The 25,031-nt window shown below is 43.8% G+C and overlaps 1 protein-coding gene across 11 annotated transcripts in view; it reads left to right on the forward strand.

Moving 5' to 3' along the window:
* KDM4B (lysine demethylase 4B) overlaps positions 1 to 25,031 on the forward strand; it is a 178,737-nt gene that overhangs the window by 14,842 nt on the left and 138,864 nt on the right. For all 11 annotated transcript variants that reach the window (XR_012156240.1, XM_073324669.1, XM_073324670.1 and 8 more), the window contains exons 2-4: positions 16,026 to 16,188; positions 21,009 to 21,184; positions 24,011 to 24,125. Coding sequence is in view for 10 of the 11 variants with exons in the window: in XM_073324669.1 (XP_073180770.1) it covers positions 16,048 to 16,188; positions 21,009 to 21,184; positions 24,011 to 24,125 (432 nt within the window). In the remaining variant the exon portion in view is untranslated. The remainder of the gene's footprint in view (positions 1 to 16,025; positions 16,189 to 21,008; positions 21,185 to 24,010; positions 24,126 to 25,031) is intronic.

Raw genomic sequence — 25,031 nt, forward strand, 5'->3', positions numbered from 1 at the left:
AATCCTGAGAGATTTCGATTAAACTTTCATGGAATTACTCTGAAATCTCCCAAAGGTTTATAGGGATGTCAGCCTTATTTCTTCCTCCATGATAGGACACTTTCCTATGCTACTCACTCAGTGATAACTTTGGCAGACACCATTACAATAAACAGGCTAGTTGAACATGGGCCTGGGCAGCTCTGGTACGCCAGCAACAGCTGTGCTCTATGTGCCTTTGTCATTCTCAGCAGTGAGATGCCAACTAACATCACCACTGACTGTGGAAAAGGGTGTCAGTTTTCAGTGTAAATGCCCTGTACTCCTGTGTTCTTGCAACAGCCTCCTTATTTCCCTCACACCTGGCAAGCAGTCCAAAGCAGAAGTGTCAAAAGCATTTCTTTAAAATTTTAGGTGATTGAGGAAAGGGAGTTCTGTGTCTTAACTCTTGCTTTCTGTTGTGACTCTCCTGACAATGGTACCTCTGCGTTTGACCTGTAGCTGATGCTGTTGCGGCCTTGAGGGATTGCCCTTCCACACCTGCGGAGTGTCTGAGCCAGATAAGGAAGAGAAAGAAGAGGACTTGAGATGACCTGTTCAGTGAGATCCTGCAAGCAGTGCTGCATCAGACCATAAACAGAGGGTTTGGAGAGGTGAATATTGCAGATTGTGTGGATAAAGGCCCAGGTGTCCTTTCGGGAAAAGAAGAGGGAGATGCATCAGGACATAATGGGGCTTTTTCAGCAGCAGACACAAGGTTCAACAATCACAGGCTTGCCTCTCTTTGCAGTCCATTGAGAACTCCATTATAGCACCTCTCTACACTCCCCTCCACATTCCATGTGGCATCAGGAGCTACATCTCTTCCCGCTCCGTGCCAGGGAACATTCCGGACAACCACAGCTTTGTGTGCTGACTTGTGAGAGCTGCAGTTGCTGTATGTGTAGCTAAACTTGACATGTATGTTTTTCCCTTCTTAAGCTGTGTTCCATAAATGTATTGTTACTCAATAAAATTCTATTGTTTGGAAAATAATTCATCTTTATTAGTTCCCACATGATACAGAATGCCTAGAGGTACTGAAAGCACCCATTTATTCATTTTTACAGTGATACACAACTCATAGCATGAGTGACAAAAACAGTTTTGTGGTACTTGCTGTATGGTTATGATTAATAGATGCATTGTCAGTGTTACATTCATAGATGTACACCAAGTACCATGCAATTCCAAACAGGCCCCAAAACAGCAGGGCCTAGGGCCAGGTAGGGCATAGTACACCACAGTGCATTACTGTGACTCACTGTTAGTGTTTGTTCAGAGGCTTCCCTGAACCATGTATTTTCTCACTGAGCTCTTCTAATAGCCCTTGTGCCTGGCTGTTCAAACTCAGAAGACGGCCTCTGCACCTTCACCCTGTGGCAACTTTTCCATCTTTGCTTCACAGATATGCAGGAGGGTACAACAGGCAGCTATAACCATTGGGAGGCTGTTCTCCCCCCCCCCCCCACACACACACACTGAGGTCCACTTTTGTGAGTAAATAATGCCAGTGGCCCTACAGTTTACGAAAATCACGTTAAATTGTTACTCTGCTGCTGCTGAGCTGGTAGCTGAATCTTTCCTTGGTGCTTTCAAGGTGGCTGATGTGTGGCTTCATGAGCAAGGGGGTAGTCTATGCCCTCAGGATCACTACTGGCATTTCAACATCACTAATGGTAAACTGCTGGTCAGGACAGAAAGTCCCTGCTTGTAGCTTTCTGAACAGTTCGATGTTCTTAGAGGTGTGGGCGGCACGCAACTTCCCTGACCAGCCAGCACTGATGGTGGTGAAGTATCCCTGATGATCCACCAATGCTTGCATAAGTATAGAAAAGTAGCTCTTTCTGTGTATGTACTGTGTCGCAAGGTGGTCTAGTGCCATCTATCACTTCACTGCAGTTTGGGAACCCCATTGCTGCAAATTCATCCTTTATGTTCTGAATGTTGCCTAGAGTTACAGTCCTGCATAGCAGAAGACAATTAATGGCCCTGCACATTTGCCTGGAAATTGCCCTCACAGTGGATTTTCTAATTCCAAAATAATTTTCCACTGACCTGTAGCGATCCAGCATTGCAAGTTTCCACAGTGTGATCATTGCTCACTTTTCCACTGTCAGTGTAACTCTCATTCTGGTCTCCCTGTGCTGGTGGGCTGGGGCAAGCTTGACGCACAGATCCAGGAATGTGGCCTTGTACATAAGAAAATTCTGCAGCCGCTGCTCGTCATTGCAAGCCTGCATTACGATGTGATCCTACCAGTCAGTGCTTGTTTCTTGGTTTTTGAATCAGCACTCCACCATCTGCAACTGTTCTGTGTACACCGACAACAGCCACGAATTGGGTGCTGCTGTGTCCCACAGCAGTCTGGCCTCTACAAAATCATTCGGTTTCCCCACTGATTTGGTTCTTGTGGGTTTGCAAATACTGGAGGATTGTGCATTCTGTGCTTGCAGCAGTCATGACAGTAGTGCAGAGCTGTGCAGGCTTCAGTTAGATGAGATGGACAGTGAGGAGGCCCATGACGGTCCATGGGATTTTTGAAAAGGCATAAAAACTATGGGATATGGATGACATTATGGGATGGAGAAACTTTGATGCTGGGAAGTTGACCCTTTGCTACTAGTCACCCCTGGCTGGGAGCTTATGTTCAGCTGATTATCCATCACAACCCCCAAATCTTTTTCAGTCACTGCTTCCCAGGATAGAGTCCCCTGTTGAGTATGGCCTGTGTTCTTTGTTCCTAGATCTTTATATTTAGCTGTATTAAAACACACATTGTTTGCTTGTATTCAGTTTACCAAGTGATGCAGATCACTCTGAATCACCAACCTGTCATCCTCATTATTTACTACTCCCCCAAATGTTAAAAAGTGCAGGGCCAAGAACCTGCCAGACCTACTGGAAGCACACCTGCTTGATAATGACACCCCATTTATAATTACACCTTGAGACCTATTGGCCAGTTTTTTATCCGTTTAATGTGTGCCATGTTAACTTTACTTTGTTCTAATTTTTTAATTAATGTTGTGTGGTACCAAGTCAAATGCCTTACAGAAATCTAAATGTTACATTAACACTGTTACCTTTATCAACCAAACTTGTATTCTCATTAAAAAAAAAAATCAAGTTAATGTGATAGGATCTATTTTCGTTAAACCCATATTGCTTTGCATTAATTACATTACTCCTTTTATTCTTTATTAATTGAGTCCTATACCAGCCACTCAATTATCTTGTCTGGGATTGATGCCAGGCTGACTGGCCTATGATTACCTGGGTCATCCCATTTATTATTTTTAAAAATTGGCACAGTATTAGCTTTTTTCCCACTTCTGGAATATCCCTCGTTCTCCAAGCCTTTTTGAAAATCAGCACTAATGGTCCAACAAGCTCCTCAGCCAGCTCTTTTATAATTCTTGGGTGCAAGTTATCTGGACCAGATGATTTAAAAATGTCTGACTTTAGAAGATTCTGTTTAACATCCTCTAAAGACACTAGTGGAATGGAAAGAGTGTTATCCTCTCCACATGATGAGACTATATCATCTGTTTTTCCCCAAATACAGAACAGAAATATTTATTGAACACTTCTGCCTTGTCTGTGGTGTTGATAATTCTACCATTTCCATCTAGTAATGGATCAATACCACTGGAAAAACTTTGTAAACTCTCAGCTTGCACAAGCTCAGTAGAGTTGTCTTGAAGTTTAACAACTAAAATCTCCAGGGAATCCATCTGCATTGAGCATACGCTGGCATCTCCCAAATCCTATTTGTGACTGGACTGTGTATGTGCCATCCTGGCAGAGTGACTGAGCATGCTCCAGCACAGGGCTACAGAGCTGAGAATGACTTTCCCTGTAATTGCTACTCTGCGCCAGGAAGGGGCAGATATTGGCAATGAGAGCATGGAGTTTGTCTTCTGTGCTCTGTGACCACCCCCAACTTGCTGTCACTCAAGTAGCATTGAGAAGGAAACTGAACTGAAAGCAGAGTGGGGATAGAAGGCAGACTAGGGCTTGGGAAAGGAGTGGATTGAGACAAGGATTCTGGTGGGACTGGGACTGGCTGGGCAAGGAGACTGGGGTCTGGGGAGAATGACAGACTGGAACTGCAAGCTGAGAAGGGGAGACGAACTCGTTGGGCAAGGAGACTGGGAGCTGTGGGGGAGCCAGTAAAGGAAACAGGAGCTGCGGGGGGAAGATGGGACTGGGAGTTAGGAGGGTGGAGAGAACACTGCGATCTGTTGAGGGAGTGTGGGGGGAGACTCAGTGATTCCTAGTGGCCAGGGGAAATGGGCACAGGGAGAGACAGTTCTGACAAGGAGTTGGGGTGGAGGAGAACTGGGACAATGTGCAGGTGAGGTGTGGGAGACTGAGATTGGATGAAGACCCCAAGAAGGGAGACTGGGACTGAGAGCAAGTGCAGGGGAGAGGCAGACAGCTAGAATAAGGAACCAGGAGAGGGGAACTGATACTGAGTGGGCAAGGAGACTGGGACTGGGATGACCAACCTGATGAGTGAGGACTGGAACTGGATGTGCAAATTTGAAGAGGAATGCAGATACTCTGGTGTGAGGTTTGCCATATGCTCTTCGGTTGTCCGCAAACTTTAGTCACTGTTGAAAGGTGTTAACGAGAGACTTGGGCTTCTCCATATTGGCCTTGCTAAAGGTTGTTATGCTTCTGTCATCAGCATATTGCACCAACAGTGATCCATCCAGATGAGGATAAGGAGGATTTCTGCCAAACCCTGATAGCATCATCAGGTTGGTCCCATGTAATCTCTTTAGGTGATTTTAATGGCAGGACTGGTCATGACTATACATCATGGGGCAATGTGATAGGCCATCATGGAGTTGGTAACACAAGCTCTAACAGCTTGCAACTACTTTCCAAATGCGCCGAATACAACCTTGTTATCGCCAACAGTGTTTCAACAGGCCAACAAGCATAAGATGACCTGGATGCATCCTTGTTTAAAACACTGATGTGGTCGGTTACATTATTGTTTGGTGAAGAGATCTCCAAGGTCAGTCTCACTCGTGTCATGAGAGGCTTCAACTGCTGGTCAGACCATAGATTTATAAGAAGTCAAATATCCTTCAGTACTGCTCTCAAGCAACATAGCAACTCAAGCCAGTGAAGAAAATCAATATTTCAAGCCTGGAAAACTGTGACAAACATTTGAATTCCAAGAGAAAATCATGGAAGCATTTCCCTCAGTTACAGCATCCTCAGTGGATGTTGAGGCATCCTGGAAACTTTTTTGGGACACTATATATTATATGGGTGGTGAAGTTCTTGACCTCATGAAGAGGAAACATCAGGACTGGTTTGACAAGGATGATCCCAAAATATGTCTGCTCTTGAATTCACTGCATGTTATCCATTGAACACATAGCAGACACATTCAGCATCCAGGAAGGTTGCATATCATCAAGCAAAATAGATGGTTAGACCAGACTTTGGCAAGTGAAAAAGCCCATGGTATGAAAAGAAAACAATGGAATTAAAACTGGCAGCAGACAATGAAGACACCAAAAACATTTTTGCTGGCCTTAATGCTGTGTATGGCCCCAGGTACAAGGGGATAACCCTCGTACGAACTGTGGACTGCAGTAGACTCTTACGGCTGGTCTGCACTAGAAAACTTGATCGACCCAGGTATGTTGCTCTGGTGTGGAAGAAATCCACACCCCCTCAAAGCCATAGCTGAGCCGACCTAAATTTGTGTAGGTGGAGGAGATGGATTATCTACACTGATGGGAGAACTCCTCCTGTTGGCATAAGCTGTGTTGCTGTAGCTTTTGTAGACCAGCTGTTAGTTGACAAAGAGAACTTGACTGAAGGATGGAATGTTTTAGTTAGCTTCTCCATCACCCTCCCAGTGCTTTTGAGGAATCAAGCAATGCTCTTCCACAACACCTATTAAAAGAACTTGCGCTTGTCCCCCACCTTATGAGAGACCATAATAGTAATCATGAAGATGTCACAAATGAAACCACCTAGACCAGATGGCTTTCTAGCAGAGATCTACAAGCAGGGTGCCTACCACAGTGTAAGGCACCTCACATGGCTCTCCCATGTTATCTGGGAACGAGAATTGGTGCCACAGGATTTCAGGGATGCTAGCATTGTCCATCTCTATAAATGTAAGGGTGACAGGGCAAACTGCTAATCCCTTAAGCTCTTCCCTGTTGCTCAGAAAATTCTTGTAGGGGTTATACTGAATATACTTAACTCTTATCTTGTGAAAACCATCCTCCAGGACTGTGTGGATGGGGCACTATATAGACATGATCATCACAGCCCCCCAGATTCAGGAAAAGAGCTCGGAGCAAAACAGTTGTCTTTGTATGGTGTTTGACATAGCTGAAGCTTTTTACTTTGTAAATTATGAGGGACTCTGGAAACTTTTGTTCATATTTGGATGCCTTGCAAAGTTTTTCTGTCATTTGGCCCTTCCGTAATGAGGATGATGATCACAGTGGTGGAAACTGGTGAGATATTGTACCCTCTTCAGTCACCAGTGGCTCTAAGGAAGTTAGCAGGCTGGCTTTCACACTTCTACATCCTGTTTTTTTGGCTGTGCTTATGGATTAATTTCATGGCAGTGATAGAGTATTTATCTGTTTCCACACTGATGAGAAGTTGTTCAATCCACGGTGCTTCTGTGTTTGCACAAAAGTAGCAGATTTACTCATTTAAGGGGCTTTTATTTGCTGAGTGAGCAACCAGTGTATAATCAAATGATGACATTTGATTTATAACTGATCACTTTGCTTGTGCAGTCAATCATTTTGGCTTAGCAGTCAGCTGAAAGAAAACTGAAATACTGTACCAACCTGTGCCTGGGGATGTGCATGCCTACCTAATTGTTAAGATCAGTAATGCACCTCATAAGTCTGTGGACAATTTTTGCTATCTAGAGAGTATGCTGTCGCAGAATGGTACTATTGAGATTACTCATCATATAGCCAAGGCAAGGTGTGCATTTGGAATGCAGTCACGCTGCCGATAGAAAAATGGAGTTGTCAAAATGAGCACCGAACTAGATGTTGGCAGTGTTGTAGTAGTGGCAGTGTCGGTTCCAGGATGTGAGAGACACAAGGTGGGTGAGGTAATCTTTTATTGGACCACCTTCTGTTGGTGAAAGAGACCCACCTTGTGTCTCACTAAACTAAATGTGTATAGGGAAGCTGTGCTTGCGAATGCTTCTGTATGGTTGAGACATGGACAGCAGGTCACTGCCACGTTAGGAAATTTGATCAGTTCTATATGCACTCTTAGGTCTGGTCTATTTGCAGGGTCAGATGGGTGGGACAAGATTCCCAGTATCAAATAATACTAATTAATTTTTTGTTGCATATCTGGCGTACAAATTATGCTCATAAAAGTTCAGCTGTGTTGACTGAGCGATCTCATTTGACTCAAACAGCCCAGTGGTCAGTTAAAGCCAGCCACCAAGTCTCATGGTGGTCAATGCAAGCAATATCAAGGAGCATTAACATCTGATGTGCAATACATGAAGAGCACAAACAAGAGTACAACAGCCTGCCATGGTCTTGGACAATTTTGTCTGTCCCACATGTAGCTGTTTGAGGTGCTCGCGTTGGTCTGACCTTGCATATGTGTTCAACTATAATGTTTGCTGAATCTTCATATGTTGATGTTGCATGAGACTCCATTATCACATAGGAATAAGGGTGGAGGAGGATAGAGATAGAGATATATGGAAGGGCTGGGAGAGTAAGGGTGGCAATGATAAGACCGAGGGACAAGGACTGGAGGAAGTTGGGACAAACAGCAAGTCAGCTAGCAGAATGTCCAGAGTTCACATGTATGGTTTTTTAAAATAAAATAAATTGTAGAACTGCTATGTTTGTTTTTTCTCCTCTCTCCCCAGCTGCACTTTCTTCACTCTAATCAGTCCCTAGAAAGGTCCAGCCATACTACAACTAGATCTGGTGTTTTTGTAACAGATCAGAGACATGGTCACTCACTATTACTGCTTATAAGTAATTTAGTTGAGCTCAGCGATACTCAGACGGAGGCTCATTAGCTTCAAGTGGCTCATTAATGTGTCTCCTGCAGCACTTTGCAGCACATGATATTAAAACACCATGTGATGTAATTATTAAAAAATTTAAAGAGATAAAAATAAAACCAATTAAAACACACTTTTATGCAGCTGTGAACATTTAAATAGATTAAAAAAATCAAATTCTGCAAAGTCTTAACATAAACAAAAAGGTTTTAAGCCCATTTTAAAAAAAACTGTTTGTGCTAGCATGTTTCCTCCTTGAAACTGCAAAACTTACCATGGCATGGCTTGTTGCTTCAGCTGCTGTCTTGATTGTCCAGTGTGATTGGAAGATGGTGAGCAGCCAGCGGTTCAGTACTTTACAGTGAAGGGTGGTGCACAACACAACAGCAATTGTCAAACCAGTCGTAAAGAAAAAACTGTTCTCTCCACCTCAAAAGCCAGGTGTCTGAGTGCTCCATCGGAGCGTCCGTGCTTCTACTCATGTAAAACAGCACGTGGTCTTGGTTGTAACAGGATGTTGTTTACATACAGGTGTCCGTCTGCTGTTCCTTTTTATAATCAGAAATGAAGAGAAATGAGAGAACTGACTCCCCTGGCCCTCATGCGTTCTGTAGTTAGCTGTTGTAAGAGTTTGATTAGGTTAACTAGCTGAACATCAAGTATTGTCTGAGGTGTCAAGATTATCATTAGAAAAATGACATCAGATTAAACGTTATGAAAAAAATCCAAGGTGCTTTGGTCATTCCTTTTGTGTGAAGCTCTTGGGCGCTGAAATACACATCATTGTCTTGCTTTTTCTGGGGAATAGTAGACACTTGAATTCACAACTGTGATAGATGAAATAAGCTTCCATGCATAAGACTATTCCCATTGTTACAATTTAGCATACTCTGTTAGTAATCCTCTCCTAGCAGATCGAGCGGAAAGCGGAATAATGGGAAGGAGTTTTGAGAGAAGATGGGATAAGAGCTGGTGATGAATACTTATATTGCGGTCAGGGAACTATAGTAAAGCTGCCAAAAATGGGGAGGCATCCCTGGAACAGGTGGCCTCAACAGCATTAGCATGGATTCTCCGCAAGAAGGCACTCCTGAGTCCATGCCCTGAGCCAGAATCTTTTAAGTCCGTTTTTAAACAATGCTAGTAGAATCATAGAATATCAGGGTTGGAAGGGACCTCAGGAGTTCATCTAGTCCAACCCCCTGCTCAAAGCAGGACCAATCCCCACTGGACTTGAATTTGATTCTTCTGCTTGTGCAAAGGATTTCTGTGCATTTCCCTGATTCAGTTTGTGCAGCCTTTTGGGTGAGAATTTGCATGCTTGTGCTTTTGTAAATCTCATCTTGAAATTTATTTTTGAGTGTTGACTCGTCATCCCTGGTTTGAATTCAGCGCAGCTTGCTGTGCTTTCCTGGTAAATGGCATTTTCCTGAATAACTAGTGAGAAAATTACTGGTTGATTCTACCTGCATAAAATGCTAATCAGTTCCACTGGTCAGTCCCTGGCAACAGGAGATAGTATTCACTCTCCAGTATTGTAAAACATTTATATACTACAGTACATGTAAATGGAGATGAAACATGTTTCCTGCCCAGGAACTTGCAGGCTTAATGTAGAAGCATCCCAAAACATGTTAATTACTATATATAAGAATATCTTCTCTCACCACTGAAATGCAGCCTACTCCATGGTGAACTGGATTATCAATTTGAAGATTATATTTCTGAGAATTATATAGCTATTGCAAGTAAATTATAACCCGTAACACTACTAGAGTAGAGAGGACTTGGGGGGGATGCAGTATCTGTTTGTTTTTTCCAGGTTGTTGATTTTGGGGCATTTGACAACGCTTTGAATAGTTGGTTTCACTGTCTTGCTGATGAGCACTTGCACCTCTCATGTTCTGCTCTGGGTGGTGAGCTCTCCTGTCTGCCCTTCCGGCTCTGGTAGCTGGTAGCAGCATTAGCAAAGCTGAAATATTATACCCAACTGAAATCATAGGAGGAATTTTCTATCACTGTGGCCAGGCTAAACACCCTACTTTAGAAGAATAGGCTGAGATTTTTTTAATCGTAGGTGACAAATGCCTGTGTTGTCTTTTGCAAAAACATAATTCTTCCCAGCACAATGCTGAGCGTTGGTTCAGTGTTAACAAACACAGAAATGTGTTGTCAGCATCACTTACTGCAGCACCTGGATTTTTTCTTGTTGGTTTCCCATCCCAGTATTGACCTGGCCCAGTCCAACCATGCTTTTACTTTGTGAGATCTGACACAGTCACAGCCCAAGTGGCATTGCTGCAGGTTGTAGTAACCCATTTTGCATTCTTTAATCCTTAGAAGTCCTTTACTGCCCTCTAGTGATATTCTATGGGTATAGTGAATAGGCGCACACAATTTAAAATATTTACAAAAAGAAAAGGAGTACTTGTGGCACTCCTTTTCTTTTTGTGAATACAGACTAACACGGCTGCTACTCTGAAACCTGTTAAAATATTTAGTCTCTCTCCATAGTTAAGTTTGCAATCAGAGTTCCATTAGGACTTTTTTTTGCCATCTCTGTAACTTTCTAAATTAATACTTGAAAAATTTACCATTATGAAGTTAACGTGGCTCATGGTGAAATAAAATTTTTACTGCAAATTTGAAGGAAGTTATACAATTGCTATTTGAGCTGGAGATTTAAAAAATGATTCATGTGCATTTTTATAAAGTGTCTGATGCTTCTTTGTCTCCATACACACTGCAGATTTAATCAAATTATAATGCAGGGTTCACATACCAAATAGCTTCTATCATAACCTTGAGAAACTAGTACTTGAGCAAAAAACTGTCTTTATTCCCAACCTAATGCATGAGTTGCTGTCATTGAAACAGATGGAGGAAAAGAAAAAAGCATGCTGCCACAATTTTAAATGACAACCACTTACTTCCATATACATACTGATTAGAGGGGGCGGAAGTTGGTGGAAAAGCTTAGCTGTCGTATTCATTCAGGGCCAACCACTTGCACATAATGAATGGAGGAAGCTGAAGGTTGTGGATAAGCCATCAGCTATCACTGGGCCTTGTGCTAACCACACGTGTGGTACAAATTGTATAACTCCTACCCCCATGTGGACAGTTATACTGGTATAAGCGTACTTATTCTGGTATAGTTCATTCCCATAAGGGAATAAACTATACTGGCATTATCTTAGAGATTGCTGCGTATCACTGACTATCTGAGAGCCTTCCATATAAAATCAATAACACAGTCCCTGGTGGACTTCAGAGAGTTTGACATTCCTCCCTTTATGGTGTCAGTTCTGCTTGCCCCCCTTTTTTTTTTTTGATTAGGTGGGGTGAGGTTGGGGGGGTTCTGGAATAAAAGGGGCATTTGGATTGTGAGTGTCACTTACAGTGGAAAGGCTTTCTCGGGGGGGGGGGGGGAAGGGGGAGGCGCATATGTGCTGGCTTTGCTAAATTCCCAAAAGATGGTCAGGCCCTGGATTTGTGTGATCTCATCTGGGTAATTGTTCATAGCTAGATCTCCTTGACAGAAAGTGCTTTGTTCCCATCTCTTACTTGCATCATCCTGGACTTTGTGGTGTGCATAGCTGCAGAGGAGGGGTTCATAGATTGACATTTGGTCTTTGCTGTAGATTGACACATTAATTGCTTTAAAAACTAGGATCAAGGCCTTAAAATAGCATAAGAAGCTGACTGAGAGCCAGTGGAGGGAAGTGAACACAGACCTGATGTGATCATGGCAGCCTGAACCAGGGAGAAGATGGGTAGCCACATTCTGTACCAGCTGGAACCTGTGCATAGTCTTCTCATTTCACATCAGATACAATGAATTTACTCCTGGGGGAATTCTGAGCCAAAAAATTAAAAATTCTGTGCTCAATATTTTAAAATTCTGTGTATTTTATTTGTCAAAATAACACAATATAATCATGCCAGTTTCAATCATTTTAGTAACTTCAAAATACCTGTCAGCAAGTATGTCTAACAATACAGACAACAAAAAAGATTCCCCCAAGAGTATAGAGTTAAAGAAACTACTGTGACAACCCAGTTCCTTTTTTCTGTTATGCTTTTGTTGCATGACTGAGTCTGGTGTGTCACGTGCCAGTTGGGCACATCTTGGGGGGAAAACTCTGCCCCTCTGGTCTTTTGGTCAATTTTTTTTTTCATCCTGCCACTGTAGGGTTACTATATAGAGGTACCCAAATAGAGGACACTGCTGGGGTGAGGGAGAGCTGGAAGGGTTTGTGTACAGTTGCGGGGGTGCTGGAGAGGGGTTCTGGGGCCCCCTACCCCCCGAGCCCAGGGTGGAGCTAGACATCTGCCACCACCCCATTCCCCCCAGAGGGATCCAGAGGGTGAAACAGCCCGATGCTGGTCAGACTGGGTTTGTATGGAGTTTCCTGTGGTGAATTCAGCGTTGGACTGTGCAGGGCTGACAAGGCACAGAGCCTCCATTCCCACTGGACTGGATGCTCTGCTCACTGCATGCCGCCTCCTTCCTTCAGGGTGTGCTGGGAACTGCAGCTTCTGGGAACCCCTTCCCCTCCCACCAGCAGTGTCCTCTATTTGCAAGCTGGGGAGCCAGGTTTTGCTGCCTCCAGTGGCCCCTAGTGTCAGCCAGGAGCTCTGCAATGCCAATTCTGCCAGGAAAAAATGAAATTCTGTGCAGAATAGGGTGACCACCTTCTCAAAAGGCAAAAGCAGGGCACATGCAGGAGCCACGCTCCCAGCCTCTCCTCTTCCCCTTAAGGCCCCACCCCCTGGCAAGGTCAGAAGCCAGAGCTGGGCTCCAGGGAGCCCAGGCCACTCCACCTGCCCTGGATGGGGGGCCGGAGGGCTTGAGAGCAATTCCTGGCCTGTGTCCCCACTCCCCAGGGCATGTGGCCCAAGGCAGGTGGAAGATCTGGGGCTCCCTGCAGCGGCTCTTACTACTTTCCAGCTCTAGCTTCTGGCCTGGCCAGGAGTGGGGCCTCGTGGCAAGTGGGGACTAAGGCCCACCCCAAGGAAGAGGCTGACACTGCCCCTGAGCATTGGACAGGCACGGAGCAGCGCCACAGGGAATTCGGGACAGTTCCTGTACCAGAGTCATTAAGACTGGGACTTGAACTCTGCATTTCAGGCCTGTCCTGCCCAATTTGGGATGGGTGGTTACCCTAGCACACAACATTAATTCTGTGCAAATTCTGCATTGTGTAGTGGTGCAGAATTCCTCCAGGAGTATGAATTACAGCTGGTGACATGCATGGATTACTGTGGCTCGGTCCTGATCCATGAGGAAGGAACAAAGTTTTCTGGCAAGCTAGAGGCAAAAGAAAGAAATTGATGCTACTTGGTCAACAGATTTAGCGAGGAATCAAACAGAACCTTGAGGTTTTCACCACTTTCACTAATTGGGAGTGCGTGCCTTTAATGGAGCGTGAAGACTATATCTTATCTAGGTCTCTGAAGTGTTTCTCCTTTCTGACCAGCATTATTCTAGTCTTGCCTGGTCCAGCTCGTCTACATCCAGGGCACCTCTACACTGGTATAACTGTAACCACAAATGGGATTGTTCCAGTATAACTATACACGTAGAAAAAAATCACACCCTAGCCAATAGTTATATTAGTACAAAAACTGTACACCAGGTCTGTACACTACACCAGTACTGAAAAGAGTGGAATGTGACTGTGTCATAAGCATCCGCAAAGGAAACAAACTGTATTAAAATGAAAAATAGGACTGTGCTGTTTTAATCCACATTAGAGTATGTATGTTGGAACAAAACATCTAAAATCTAGTGTAACCCTTCTGCCATGTGGAATCGGCAGCAACAAGGGCCGGGTTCAAAATCCAAAGGTCCCTCTTAACAATACAGCACAGAACCGTCTTGAGCCCCACCCAGTAATCTGGGAAAATTAAACACCACCACGGGTGCCTCTAAGAGGCAATACATCCTCACTCGCAAGCACTGAGTCTGAGTATAGCCGAGAAAACTTCTAATAAACAGGGAAAGGAGCCTGGCATTAATTTGGGAAAACATCATGATTCGCACACATCTGACCACGAGCAAAACTCCTGCTCAGAGTACATTGGCCAGTGGCCTTTGCCTCCGTTTCTCACCTTGCGGTGTGAAAGTCCAACAAACAAATGTCCCTTTAACATGCCGCTCCCTCCACCCCACCCCACCCCATTTACAGCGGCTGTCCTTGGTCACCGGAGACCCAGAGTTCAGAATTGCATTTGTGTGAGTTCACCTGCCATGGGGAGGTGGGGAGAGGGACGTCAAGCAGTGCCTTAGTTGCTGCTGGTGCTACAACTGCTCACCGTTACCACCGTCCACTCTGTGTTGCTGCATGCTTTTGTCTGTCGTGCCACCATTCACTTCACCGTTTCATCATCTGCTTTGCCACCGATGGCCCTGTGCGGTCACCTTCCGCTGCCACCTGCCTCTTTACTGTGATCTCTGCGAGTTGGTCTGTTGAGGTTCCATCCAGCTCTGTGATTTTAGCAGCTAGTGAGGGAACCTCACTGCTAGTGCAGGCTGAGCAGTCTCTTCCACAGAAACGCTGTCCTGCAGCAGGCCTAAGGTACGTCTATGCTAGCACTTTTGTCAATATAACGTATGTTGCTCAATGGGGTGAAAAAACACCCCTCTGAGTCTCATAAGTTACACCATCAGAAGCACCGATGTGAACATTGCTGTGTCGGTGGGAGATGCTCTCCCACTGACATAGCTGCTGTTGCTCATTGGAGGTGGTTTAATTTTGTCTATGGGAGACCTCTCTCCCGTCGGCATAGAGTGGCTACACGAGCAATCTTACAGTGGCATATCTGCATCGGTACAGCTGTGCTGCTGTAAGCATGCTAGTGTAGATATGGCCTGTGGCTCATCCCTTAGATCTGATTAGAGCTGAAATCACTGATAGTGATCTCTTAACACAACAAAAGAGACTCAATGGAGCCTAATCAGCTCTGTTTTTAAACAGTGGAGAGGAGCGGGTCAAATGGTGCCTGACTCTGAGGAGCCCCCCGCACCGCCAGGCGGAAACACCTGTCCCCACCCTCTCTCCCTCCACTGTGATTTGGCATCTGAACCCCATGTCAGCGAGTTCAGTTCAGTTGAAGGTGACCCCCTCGATCAGGACAGAGACTTCAGCTATGTCTATACTACGGACGTTTCAGCAGCACAGCTGTGCCACTGTAAGGTCTCCCGCGTAGCTGCTCTTTGCCAGTGAGAGAGCTCTCTCCTGTTGGCATAACTAAACCACCCCCCAACGAGCAGCGTTAGCTATGTTGGCAGGAGAGCCGCTCCCGCTGACCTAGCGCTGTCCACACCAGCACTTTTGTGGGTGAAACTTACGTTAGCTGGGGGGGGGGTGTTTTTTCACACCTGGACCCTCAAAAGTTTTACTGACAAAAGTGTTTGGGTAGACAGAGCCTTAGTACAATCCTGCTGGCCTTTACTCTTACAGTAAGGATAACAACATTTCGTTACCTCTGCATTCAATACTAAAGTGATTTGTAACCCAACACCAGCCAAAATTGATCACTTGGGCAACACAGCTCTGTCTGCTGGATACCTAAGCATATAGTAGGTGTGTTCATGTAAATAGAGTCTGGCCATGAAATCTTTCTCTCTCCCCCATCTCACCACTAAATGTCAGGGAAAAGCGTGTTCAGACCTTGCTTACAATTTTTGTTTACAGTTGTGGTTCTGCATAGTGTACATGGGCACTGATTATAAAAATATAGTGTTAAAATTGTTTCTGGCAAAATGCTCCTCATCTCCTTTCCAATGGGGCTCTGAAATGTTTGATCAATGGGGAAAATGGAGAAACTTGCATATGTTTATCTTGAGATTTGTGCAAGAGAATGTGAAGAAAGGAATGTTTTTTCCCTTTTAACTTGTCTGCTTTCTCTCTCTGTCACTTCCCCACCCCTTTGCCTTTTCATTTTTCAGGTGCTGAAAACTCACTGAAAACATGGGGTCTGAAAATCCAAGTCCACAGAACCCTGGCTGTAAGATCATGACCTTCCGTCCCACCTTAGAGGAGTTTCGGGACTTTGGGAAATATGTTGCCTACATCGAATCGCAGGGAGCTCATAGGGCAGGGCTTGCCAAGGTGAGCTTGATCTTGACCTACTGGATTCGATTTGGAGAAATTGAAAACCTCATAGGTGGAAATGTCAGCATTGGGCTTATGAATAGTTGTACTGGATACAGTATCTCAGTTGAGAAGTACCCATTATGTTGCAAGAAAGGCATCTGGGGACAGGTGTCTAAAAAACAGTACTAGTAAGAAATAATTTTCTCTTATTTAGCGTTGCTCTTTTTTTGAGTGTTATTGAAGTCGTCTACATGTAACGTGCATGGATAATCCAGGCAAAACTAGCAGCCTGTGTGTGCTTGGCTGTAGTTCGTATGTTGTTTGGAACTAGAACATTTTTGTTAATGACGAGGCATAATGGCCAAACCATTGGGATTATTCCCTATTTTTCAAACATGATAGGTGATCTTTCATTTCTGTCTGGAGAGCTAGACACTGACTTGTGTTAACGTAATGTCTGAAAGACTATCTAATAGCACGTGCCCTTTAACACTGAAGCAGCATGACCTATAGTTAGAATGTGTGCTGGGAGTTAGAATTCTGAGTTTTGCTTCTGGTTCTGCTGTGGACATGCTCTGACCTCAAGCAATTTACATAGGATGCAGCTTTTAAAATGCCAAAGGCAGTTAATGCCCAAATCCAAATAGAGTTGTGCACCTCATTCCCTTAGGCATCTTTGAATATCAGACCTGTAATTTTTTTTAAAACAAACAAAAGGAAGTATTTTTTCACACAGTGCACAGTCAACCTGTCGAACTCCTTGCCAGAGGATGTGTGAAGGCCAAGACTATAACAGGGTTCAAAAAAGAACAAGGTTAGTTCATGGAGGATAGTCCATCAATGGCTATTAGCCAGGATGGGCAGGGATGATGTCCCTAGCCTCTGTGTGCCAGAAGCTGGGATGGGTCACTTGATGATTCCCTGTTCTGTTCATTCCCTCTGGGGCACCTGACGTTGGCCACTGTTGGAAGACCGTGTACTGGGCTAGATGGACCTTTGGTCTGACCCACTATGGCCGTTCTTATGTTTGAGCCTGTTTGTCCATCTGTAAGAAGTAGTCATTATTCCCCCTGATAGGGAGATGAGTGGGTTTATTGTGAAGTGCTTTGAAATAGTTTGAAAAGTGCCGTTTTGGTGTAAATTATTACTATGCTACATTCCCATGTAGCATATGTGCAAACTATCCCTGCCCTTTAAAAAGCACCCTTAGTTCAGTGTAGTTCAAAGGTATCCCTATTTTTCTTCCCAAATGTCTGTTTGCTGATGTCAAGCTGGCAGGCGTGTATGAGCTAAAACCCTGGAAATTCAGTCAGAAAAGATTTCTGATTTTGCAGTGTTTTTAAAATTTATTTTTAATGATCAAATAATCCTTGTATAACATTTAGTGTTAATCCTTGTAATAAATTTATTGAATAAACATGGCTGGTGATTAGTCAGAGAAGTAGATGTCCTCAGTTTGTCCTCCTTTAGGGGAAAAGGAAAATGGGGTAAATTTTGTGAAAGACACTCAGTTGATTATAAAAATAAAACCATTCCTAGTTTAAAAAAAAATCTATTCCAATTTCTGTCTAATGTCTCAGAGTTGAAAATAAAATGAAACTAAGTAATGGGCCATTGTGAGATGGTCATATCTGATTTCTAAGTTTAAATACTATAAACACAAATGTTTGAGAAAATTAGGGCAAATTAACAAGGATGAATCCTTTTGTGAGCATATCTTGTGGCATCACAGATTGACTAATTTGTCCTAACAAGGCAGGTATACACTTGGCGTGAAATGGAACAAAACAGAGCACACACATAGAAACGTTGTTGTTAGGCATGAGCGAATAGCTCCTCGTTAAAACCTAGGTCAATTACTGCTTTTATTACACTTGCAAAATGGAGCCTGGTATTGATAAAAAGCTCTCCATGAAGTGTTTCCTCGCTCACTCAAGCATACTAATGATTTAATTCTCTCTGAGTCCTCTGGAGTAGATTATTGTAACTAGTCTAAAAGCTGTTGGTGAACTTAAATCTCAGAAAGAGGTAGCTTTTCCGACAGTACTATGTCCTCAGCTTTGCGGAATATTGGTTTTGTGCCTTGACAACTTTATCCAGACAGGGCCTTCTAATTGGCAAAAAAGCGCACCTTACTCTGCAGAACCCATTTCCCTGACAATCAAATCTAACCTTCCATATCTATTGATCATAATTAATCTCTTTTTTTGTTTAAATTCATGTTTTATTCTTCAAGTTTGAAATAAGTTTCCTTGTTGTTCTTCAGCATGCACTTTCCATGCACAAGGGAACCTCCTCAGCATTTAGGCCTAGAATTATTCTGTTTAAACTGACACTTTCACCTTCCAAACTCTGCACTGCTCTGCAGCGTCTTTTCACACCCTCAGCATTTGCCTGAAAGAACCAGGAAACGGTGGGACATCTATCCTTAAGGAGAGCCAGTGCTTATATCTTTAGTGGCTCACCTCTTAAAACGAGCACTCTGTCCGTCATCTTTGTATTTTTGTCTTGCCTTTTCCCTTCCTAGATCTTTGTGGCTGAGTCTAAGTCTATTATCTCTACCTAGGAGTTTCCCCAGCAGATTTCCCTGACCAGTGTGGACATACTTTTTTTGCGGGGGTGGGGAAGACCTGTGCTTTACAGCACAGCGGACCCCCAGGTGGTATCTAGTGTAGTTTTATAACACTGCTTTTCTCAGACAAAAATCCCCATCTATGCCAGCCAGGGAAACTATGCTGGCAAAAACTATTTAGATATGGATGTTTCTGGTAGGGCTACAGCCATAATATGGACAGGACCGCTTTCTTTTCATCAAATTTTGCTTTTCTTTATGATAAGCCTCTTCTAATGGTTTTCATTGCTTAAAATAGAAAGGATTCCTTTTCAATCCAGCTGTGCGGCTAACGGCCTCTAATAAGCATATGAACTCTATATGTGTGCCCCTCTATTTACTTCAGCTAGGTTTTAGCTGTAGTGTCTACTTATGGCCTTTTATTAAGCAAAGTAACAAGAAATATTGCACTGGAGTAAAGGCAGTTGGTTTGAAATAGTCATACTGAGTACTTAGAGCTTTGTTTTCCAAGCACTTTATAAACACTAGCTACCTAATTAAGCTTCTCAATGCCCCTGTGAAGAAGCTGAATATTATCTTCATTTTCCAGATGGGCAGAAAGGCCTAGAACACAGTTCTTCTCATGTGTGGTAGTTTGTTTTTTGTTTTTTTCCCCATCTATTTTACATGACTATCCTGCCACATTGCCTGAGTGTGAAGAGATTTGAAGTTTGCTTACTCCCTTTGTGTCCCAATCTATCAGCCTCTTCTTGTAGCAATGTCTTGTCAGTAGGACAGATGAGTTGAAGTCCTGCCTAGATGCTGAAATTCAACAGTGTTGTAAGTGGGTTTCCCAGACATGGATAAAAATTTTGTTTCACTGATGGTGGAACCTAACTGTGGCTTAATAGTGTTCTTGAATTGTGCTACCCAAGATTTTAGCATGGTTTAGAGGTTTAAAAATGGTTATGCTCCTGTCTGTGCTTTGTGACAGAATTTCTTTCTAACCAGGTTTGGGATAGTAATATTGTAACCAGCTTTCCTAACATGTTCAAAACATAGTTTGTGTCCATTCTCTGTTCATCAGGTCTCCCGACTCTTTTGTGTGGAACTAGGGTGGCCAATTTTGGTTGGATGTATTCCTGGAGGTTTCATCACATGACTTCTTTAATTCAAGATTAATCTTTAATTCCTGGAAACGCCAGAACAATCATGGAGAGTTGGCAACCCTATGTGGGAGTGCTCTTAGAACCCATTCTAAAACGGTCTTTCTAACCCAGTCCTGATCTACTGTTCCAGGGAAAGTACTTTAGCATTTCTCTAGCAAGAATAATGTATAAAAATCATCAGGCTAATTCTGCTCCTGTTTAGTGTAGGGAGAGCTTGAGAGCCCCTTGAAAGCTCAGAAGGGTTTAATAATCTGTAGACTTTAGTGTGACAATCTCAGCAGGGTTTGCTAGCCTTCTGCACATTACTATTGGTCCCAAAATCATTCCATGAAGCAAATTAAAAATAGAGTGGAATTGCAGGTATCCAATGGAAAAGAAGTTCTGCGGTATGGGCCTGTTCTAACTCCTAGTGAAGGCAGTGGGAGTCTTGAGTTGGATTGGGTCCTACGCTGAGGTATTCCACAACATACTGCTAAATGGGGAAATTCCTTGTGATTTTCACCAGGTTTTATCTCCTATTTTCCATTTTGGGGTAAAATCAGAGTCCTCATGTGGAACTTACATACTTATAATCAGAAAAGAAGCAAACTACTAACTGAGCTATACCAAACAATGTCAGTCTTGTGAATCTCCCCATTTTTAATTGTTTTTCCCCCAGGGAGAAGATAATGTCACTAGAAATCTCTAAAAGGCTCTGAAATCAGTAGGTGTGGGTACTGTCTTGTAATAGGGTTGATAGTGGATTTATTACAATTTCTTTGGGTGGCAGGAGAGAAGAAAATGCCACCTTCCAGGAAAGAAGGATATAAACTATTTTGATGTACAGTGGAAGTCTAAACTAACTTCAAAAAATATTTCTCACCATTGAACTTTGTCTGGTGCAGCTCCATCAGTGGGAGGGCTTGTAGTAGACGGGCTGCCAGCGTTTTAACCACTGTCACCTAGGCCTGCTCTGAGCAGGGTTAGATGACATGATGGTTAAAATGCATGTGGCTGGTCTATAGTAGCTGGAGGACTGCAGCAGTGTGAAATATGGCTACACTAGCATTTGTCTTAGCAGAAGTTAAGTGTCTGCATGGCATAGATGTGACTTTTGTTTTTCTTTCCTCTTTCAGGTGATTCCTCCCAAGGAATGGAAGCCCCGAAAGACTTATGATGACATCGATGATATGGTCATCCCAGCGCCTATCCAGCAGGTGGTGACTGGGCAGTCAGGGTTATTCACCCAGTATAATATACAGAAGAAACCCATGACGGTGGGAGAATACCGGCGTCTGGCCAACAGTGAGAAGTATGTATTTGTTATGAGTGACAATCTGGTGTGGCATTATGGATTGGGAGGGGCAAATGGAAAGCCTTTCTTCTTTACAAGCTGGGAAGGAATTGCAGCCAACCTTGTTAAATTGTAAACATTCTGGTGGGAATGGCTTGTACTTGTAGTGTTTCAGATTCATAATTGGAGGAGGTTATGCTGGAGCATCCTTGTATGTTCTGCCAAGTCAGTGTCAGAAGGCCCTGTTTGATGGCTGTCTTCTCAATGGATATAGATCTCACTGAGAAAATGGGTATGGGATCCATAGAAGGATTATTGCTTCTGAGGCTCTGGAGCCATTTATCTTGGCACTGTGGCTTGCCAAACTGGTAGCCACATGGAGAATGTGCCACATGTGTTTTAGTGCCTAGATACACACTTCCAAGGCCATCAGAATTGTATGCTACTGTTTGTGGCATGAGTGCCTCTCTAAGTATGTGTTTCAAGACACTGTGTGGCAATCACTTAATCTCACCCAACTCACCAGCTATGTCCTCCTTCTAAATTTGCACATCGAGAGCTGTGGAGTATCTTGTTCTTTGGTTCTGGGAACTTTGATAACAGTAGGATCAACATAAAAATATACCTAGTAGAAAAATGTATGTGTAACTTGTATCCTTGGTTTGGTTCAATTCCCCACTGCTAACAGGCTCCTTTTGGCAAATTACTTAACCTCTATGCCTTATCTCCATTTTACAGATAGGAAACTGATATTTCCATACTTCACATAAGTGTTGTGAATATATATTTTTTCAATGTATGAGAGGTGCTTATGTACACAGAGTTCATAGGCAGTAAGTTTTATGTATCTAAGAATTAAAAGCAACATGCATATTAAATAACCTGAGCATGTCTTTTTTTTTTTTAGTTTAGTCCATTTAAAAAAATTTCTTCAGAAACATTAGCATTGGAAAATGACTAGTGTAAAAGAGGAGGAGGCAGTTGTGTTTAAGCTACAGGATTAGGAGCAAAAAGAACTGGGTTCTGTTCCTAGCTTTCTCATTGACTTACTGTGTGATCATGGGCAATTCACTTCACCTCTGTCTGTCACAGTTTTCTCCATTCTGAAATGGGGATAATACTTCTATATCGGTGGTCCCCAAACTTTTTTATGTTGCACCCCCCTTACCCATAATGTAATCTGTCTGGGGGCTGTGGCTGGGAGTGGGGCTGGGGGTGGGCCAGGCTACGGAGGGAGGGCCAAGGAATGGGGCCTTGGCTATGGGTGAGGCTGAGGTTGGAGCCGGAGTGGATCTGGGTGGTGCTCCCTCCCCGCCCCTTGTGGGGGCCGGGAGCAGGGCTGCATTGGGGGGCCAGGTCAGGACCAGGAGCTGAAGTTGGGGCCTCAGCTGGGGCTGGGGCCAGAGCTGAGTTTTGAGCAGAGCAGGGCTGGGTCGCGCGCTCTGCCTGCCCCCAGTGGGGGCTGGTCTGGGCCCTACTGTGCCCCTCGAAATGTTGCTTCGGGGCATGCTCCACGATTTGGGGACCACTGTTATGTATCTTCCAGGAGCATCGTAAGGCTTAATTCACTGATGTTTAACAATGTGCTCTGAGATCAGCGGATAGAAGCTGCTATAAAAATGCATTAGCAGTATTGTAAAAAAGCAGAAAGGGAACTAAGCCAAAGCTTATGCTCTAATAAATTTGTTAGTCTCTAAGGTGCCACAAGTCCTCCTTTTCTTTTTACAGATTCAGACTAACATGGCTGCTACTCTGAAATAAGCCAAAGTACACTCCCACTCTAGAACCAATAAACCAGTTGCAGCCTAAGTTCCATCTAAGGTGCACGGCCACGCAGCTGCCTATTAAGTGCTGCGCAGGCGCTCAGGGCTGCGGTGGGGAGAGAGACCTCTCCCTGGCCCTGCCACGGTGCCCTTCCCCCAGCCCATCCCCGGACCTGATGCAGCTGGGGGACAGGTGCCCCTTCCCTGGCCCTGACCCAGCCCAGCCTGAACCTGCCACAGCTGGGGGACAGGCGCCTGACCCAGCCCGGTCCCAAACCTGCTGCATCTGTGGGAGAGGCGCCTCTCCTCCCCCAGCTCAGGTGCTGCTGCAGGAAGAGAGAGCTGGGGGAGGGCAACCTCTCTCCCCACTGTAGCCCTGGGGAGCCCCACTGCACCCCAAACCCCTCATCCCTGGCCCCACCCCAGAGCCTGCACCCCCAGCCGGAGCCGTCTGCCCCAGTCCTGAGCCCCCTCCTACACTCCAAACCCCTTGCCTCCACCCTGCCACATTAATTTTGTTATGTGCACCAATGTGGAGGTGATGTGTCACACACCTCACCTCCACATAGGTGCACATGACAAAATACATTCCGCGCATGGGTGGGAAAAACTAGAGGGAACACTAGTTGCAGCCAGTCAGTTACAGTAGGCAGAACGGAGTGATTAACTAGGTGTCCTGATATAGGTTTCTCTGGGTCTGCTGAGTAGCTCAAAGTATAGAAGACCATAACTGTACGTGCTTAACATCTAAATGTCCTCTTCGGAACCCAGGCCTCTATTCTGGTTGAAAGGCATGTCTAGTCTGAGATAGTAGTATTTTAATGGCTCCACAAGCTCTTTTCTGTACGCTGGTTATAAGTTGGTATAGCAGTTCACTCTGGGACTGACTATATCACCACGGCACCTTTCCTCTCCACTACCTACTGCTATGGAGAGTCTGCTGCCCAAACCATAGCTTCCAGCTATTCCTATGCTAACCTCAAAGCTGAGCAGTTTATTCGTTTATGTAGTCTCTACTGAACATAAATATCTAAGGTCTGTGACTTTTCCTAAACTCTTAGCTTTTCCCTTTGCTGGTCAGGTACTGTACTCCTCGTCACCAAGATTTTGAAGACCTGGAACGCAAATACTGGAAGAATCTGACGTTCGTCTCACCAATTTATGGGGCAGATATCAGTGGCTCGCTATATGATGCAGTAAGTGCTATGTACATACTTTTCAGCTGCTTGTTAGATGGACCATAACATTTAGTGCCTACTGAATAAATAGCAATAATACTTCATCCACAACGCAATTCAAGAAAATGGCCACCCCGTTAGAATGGAATCTCCAACCAGATGGACTCTAGGAAAAGCAAGCACACCTGCCACCTTCCCTTTTCGGGTGGGTTTTTTTCCTTTGGAAAAGCAGCCAAAGGGTGAAATAGCTTTCTGCTGAAGTGCTGTGGCGATTTGGAAACACAATACTTCAGGTCTTGTGCTCATAATAAAAACTTATCTTCACTATCTTTAAATACAACCTTTGAACTGAAAATAACACTCATTTTTGGGTAGACAAAGTAATGGAATATAAACTGATAAATCTCTTATTTTAATACGTCTAAAATGTTTGGTTAATCTGGATAGCTTTGATTATAAGCTAGTATTTTAGAATCTAAGTATCATGGCAAATAAACAGATGCTACATTATATTAAGTATAAAGTTGAATTTGACCAGTGAAGGGTCTTTTCTATCCCTAATATCTGATTTTTACAGATTTTTCACCTATTTGTAAACTACCTAAAACTGTAATTCAATCTGCCACACTTAATAAAGGGTTACTAATTTTTTCTCTTTAAATATGTAAATGAAGATTTATATAAAATATTTTAAAATAACATCTAAACCAGACACAAATCTATAAAATATTTAAGTTATTAAATATCTATATTTTTTTGTACACTGAGGTGGGATTTTCAGAAGAACTCTGCGTTGGTCTAACTCTGCTCCTGTTGAAGTCAATGGTGAAAACATCAGTGGAAGCAGAGTTAAACCAATGCTGAAAGGTTTTGAAAATCCCATGCTGGATGTTGGTATATAAACCATTTTAGCTTCATGGATGA

The sequence above is a fragment of the Lepidochelys kempii genome, chromosome 25 (genome assembly GCF_965140265.1).
Source record: "Lepidochelys kempii isolate rLepKem1 chromosome 25, rLepKem1.hap2, whole genome shotgun sequence".
NCBI lineage: Eukaryota > Metazoa > Chordata > Testudines > Cheloniidae > Lepidochelys > Lepidochelys kempii.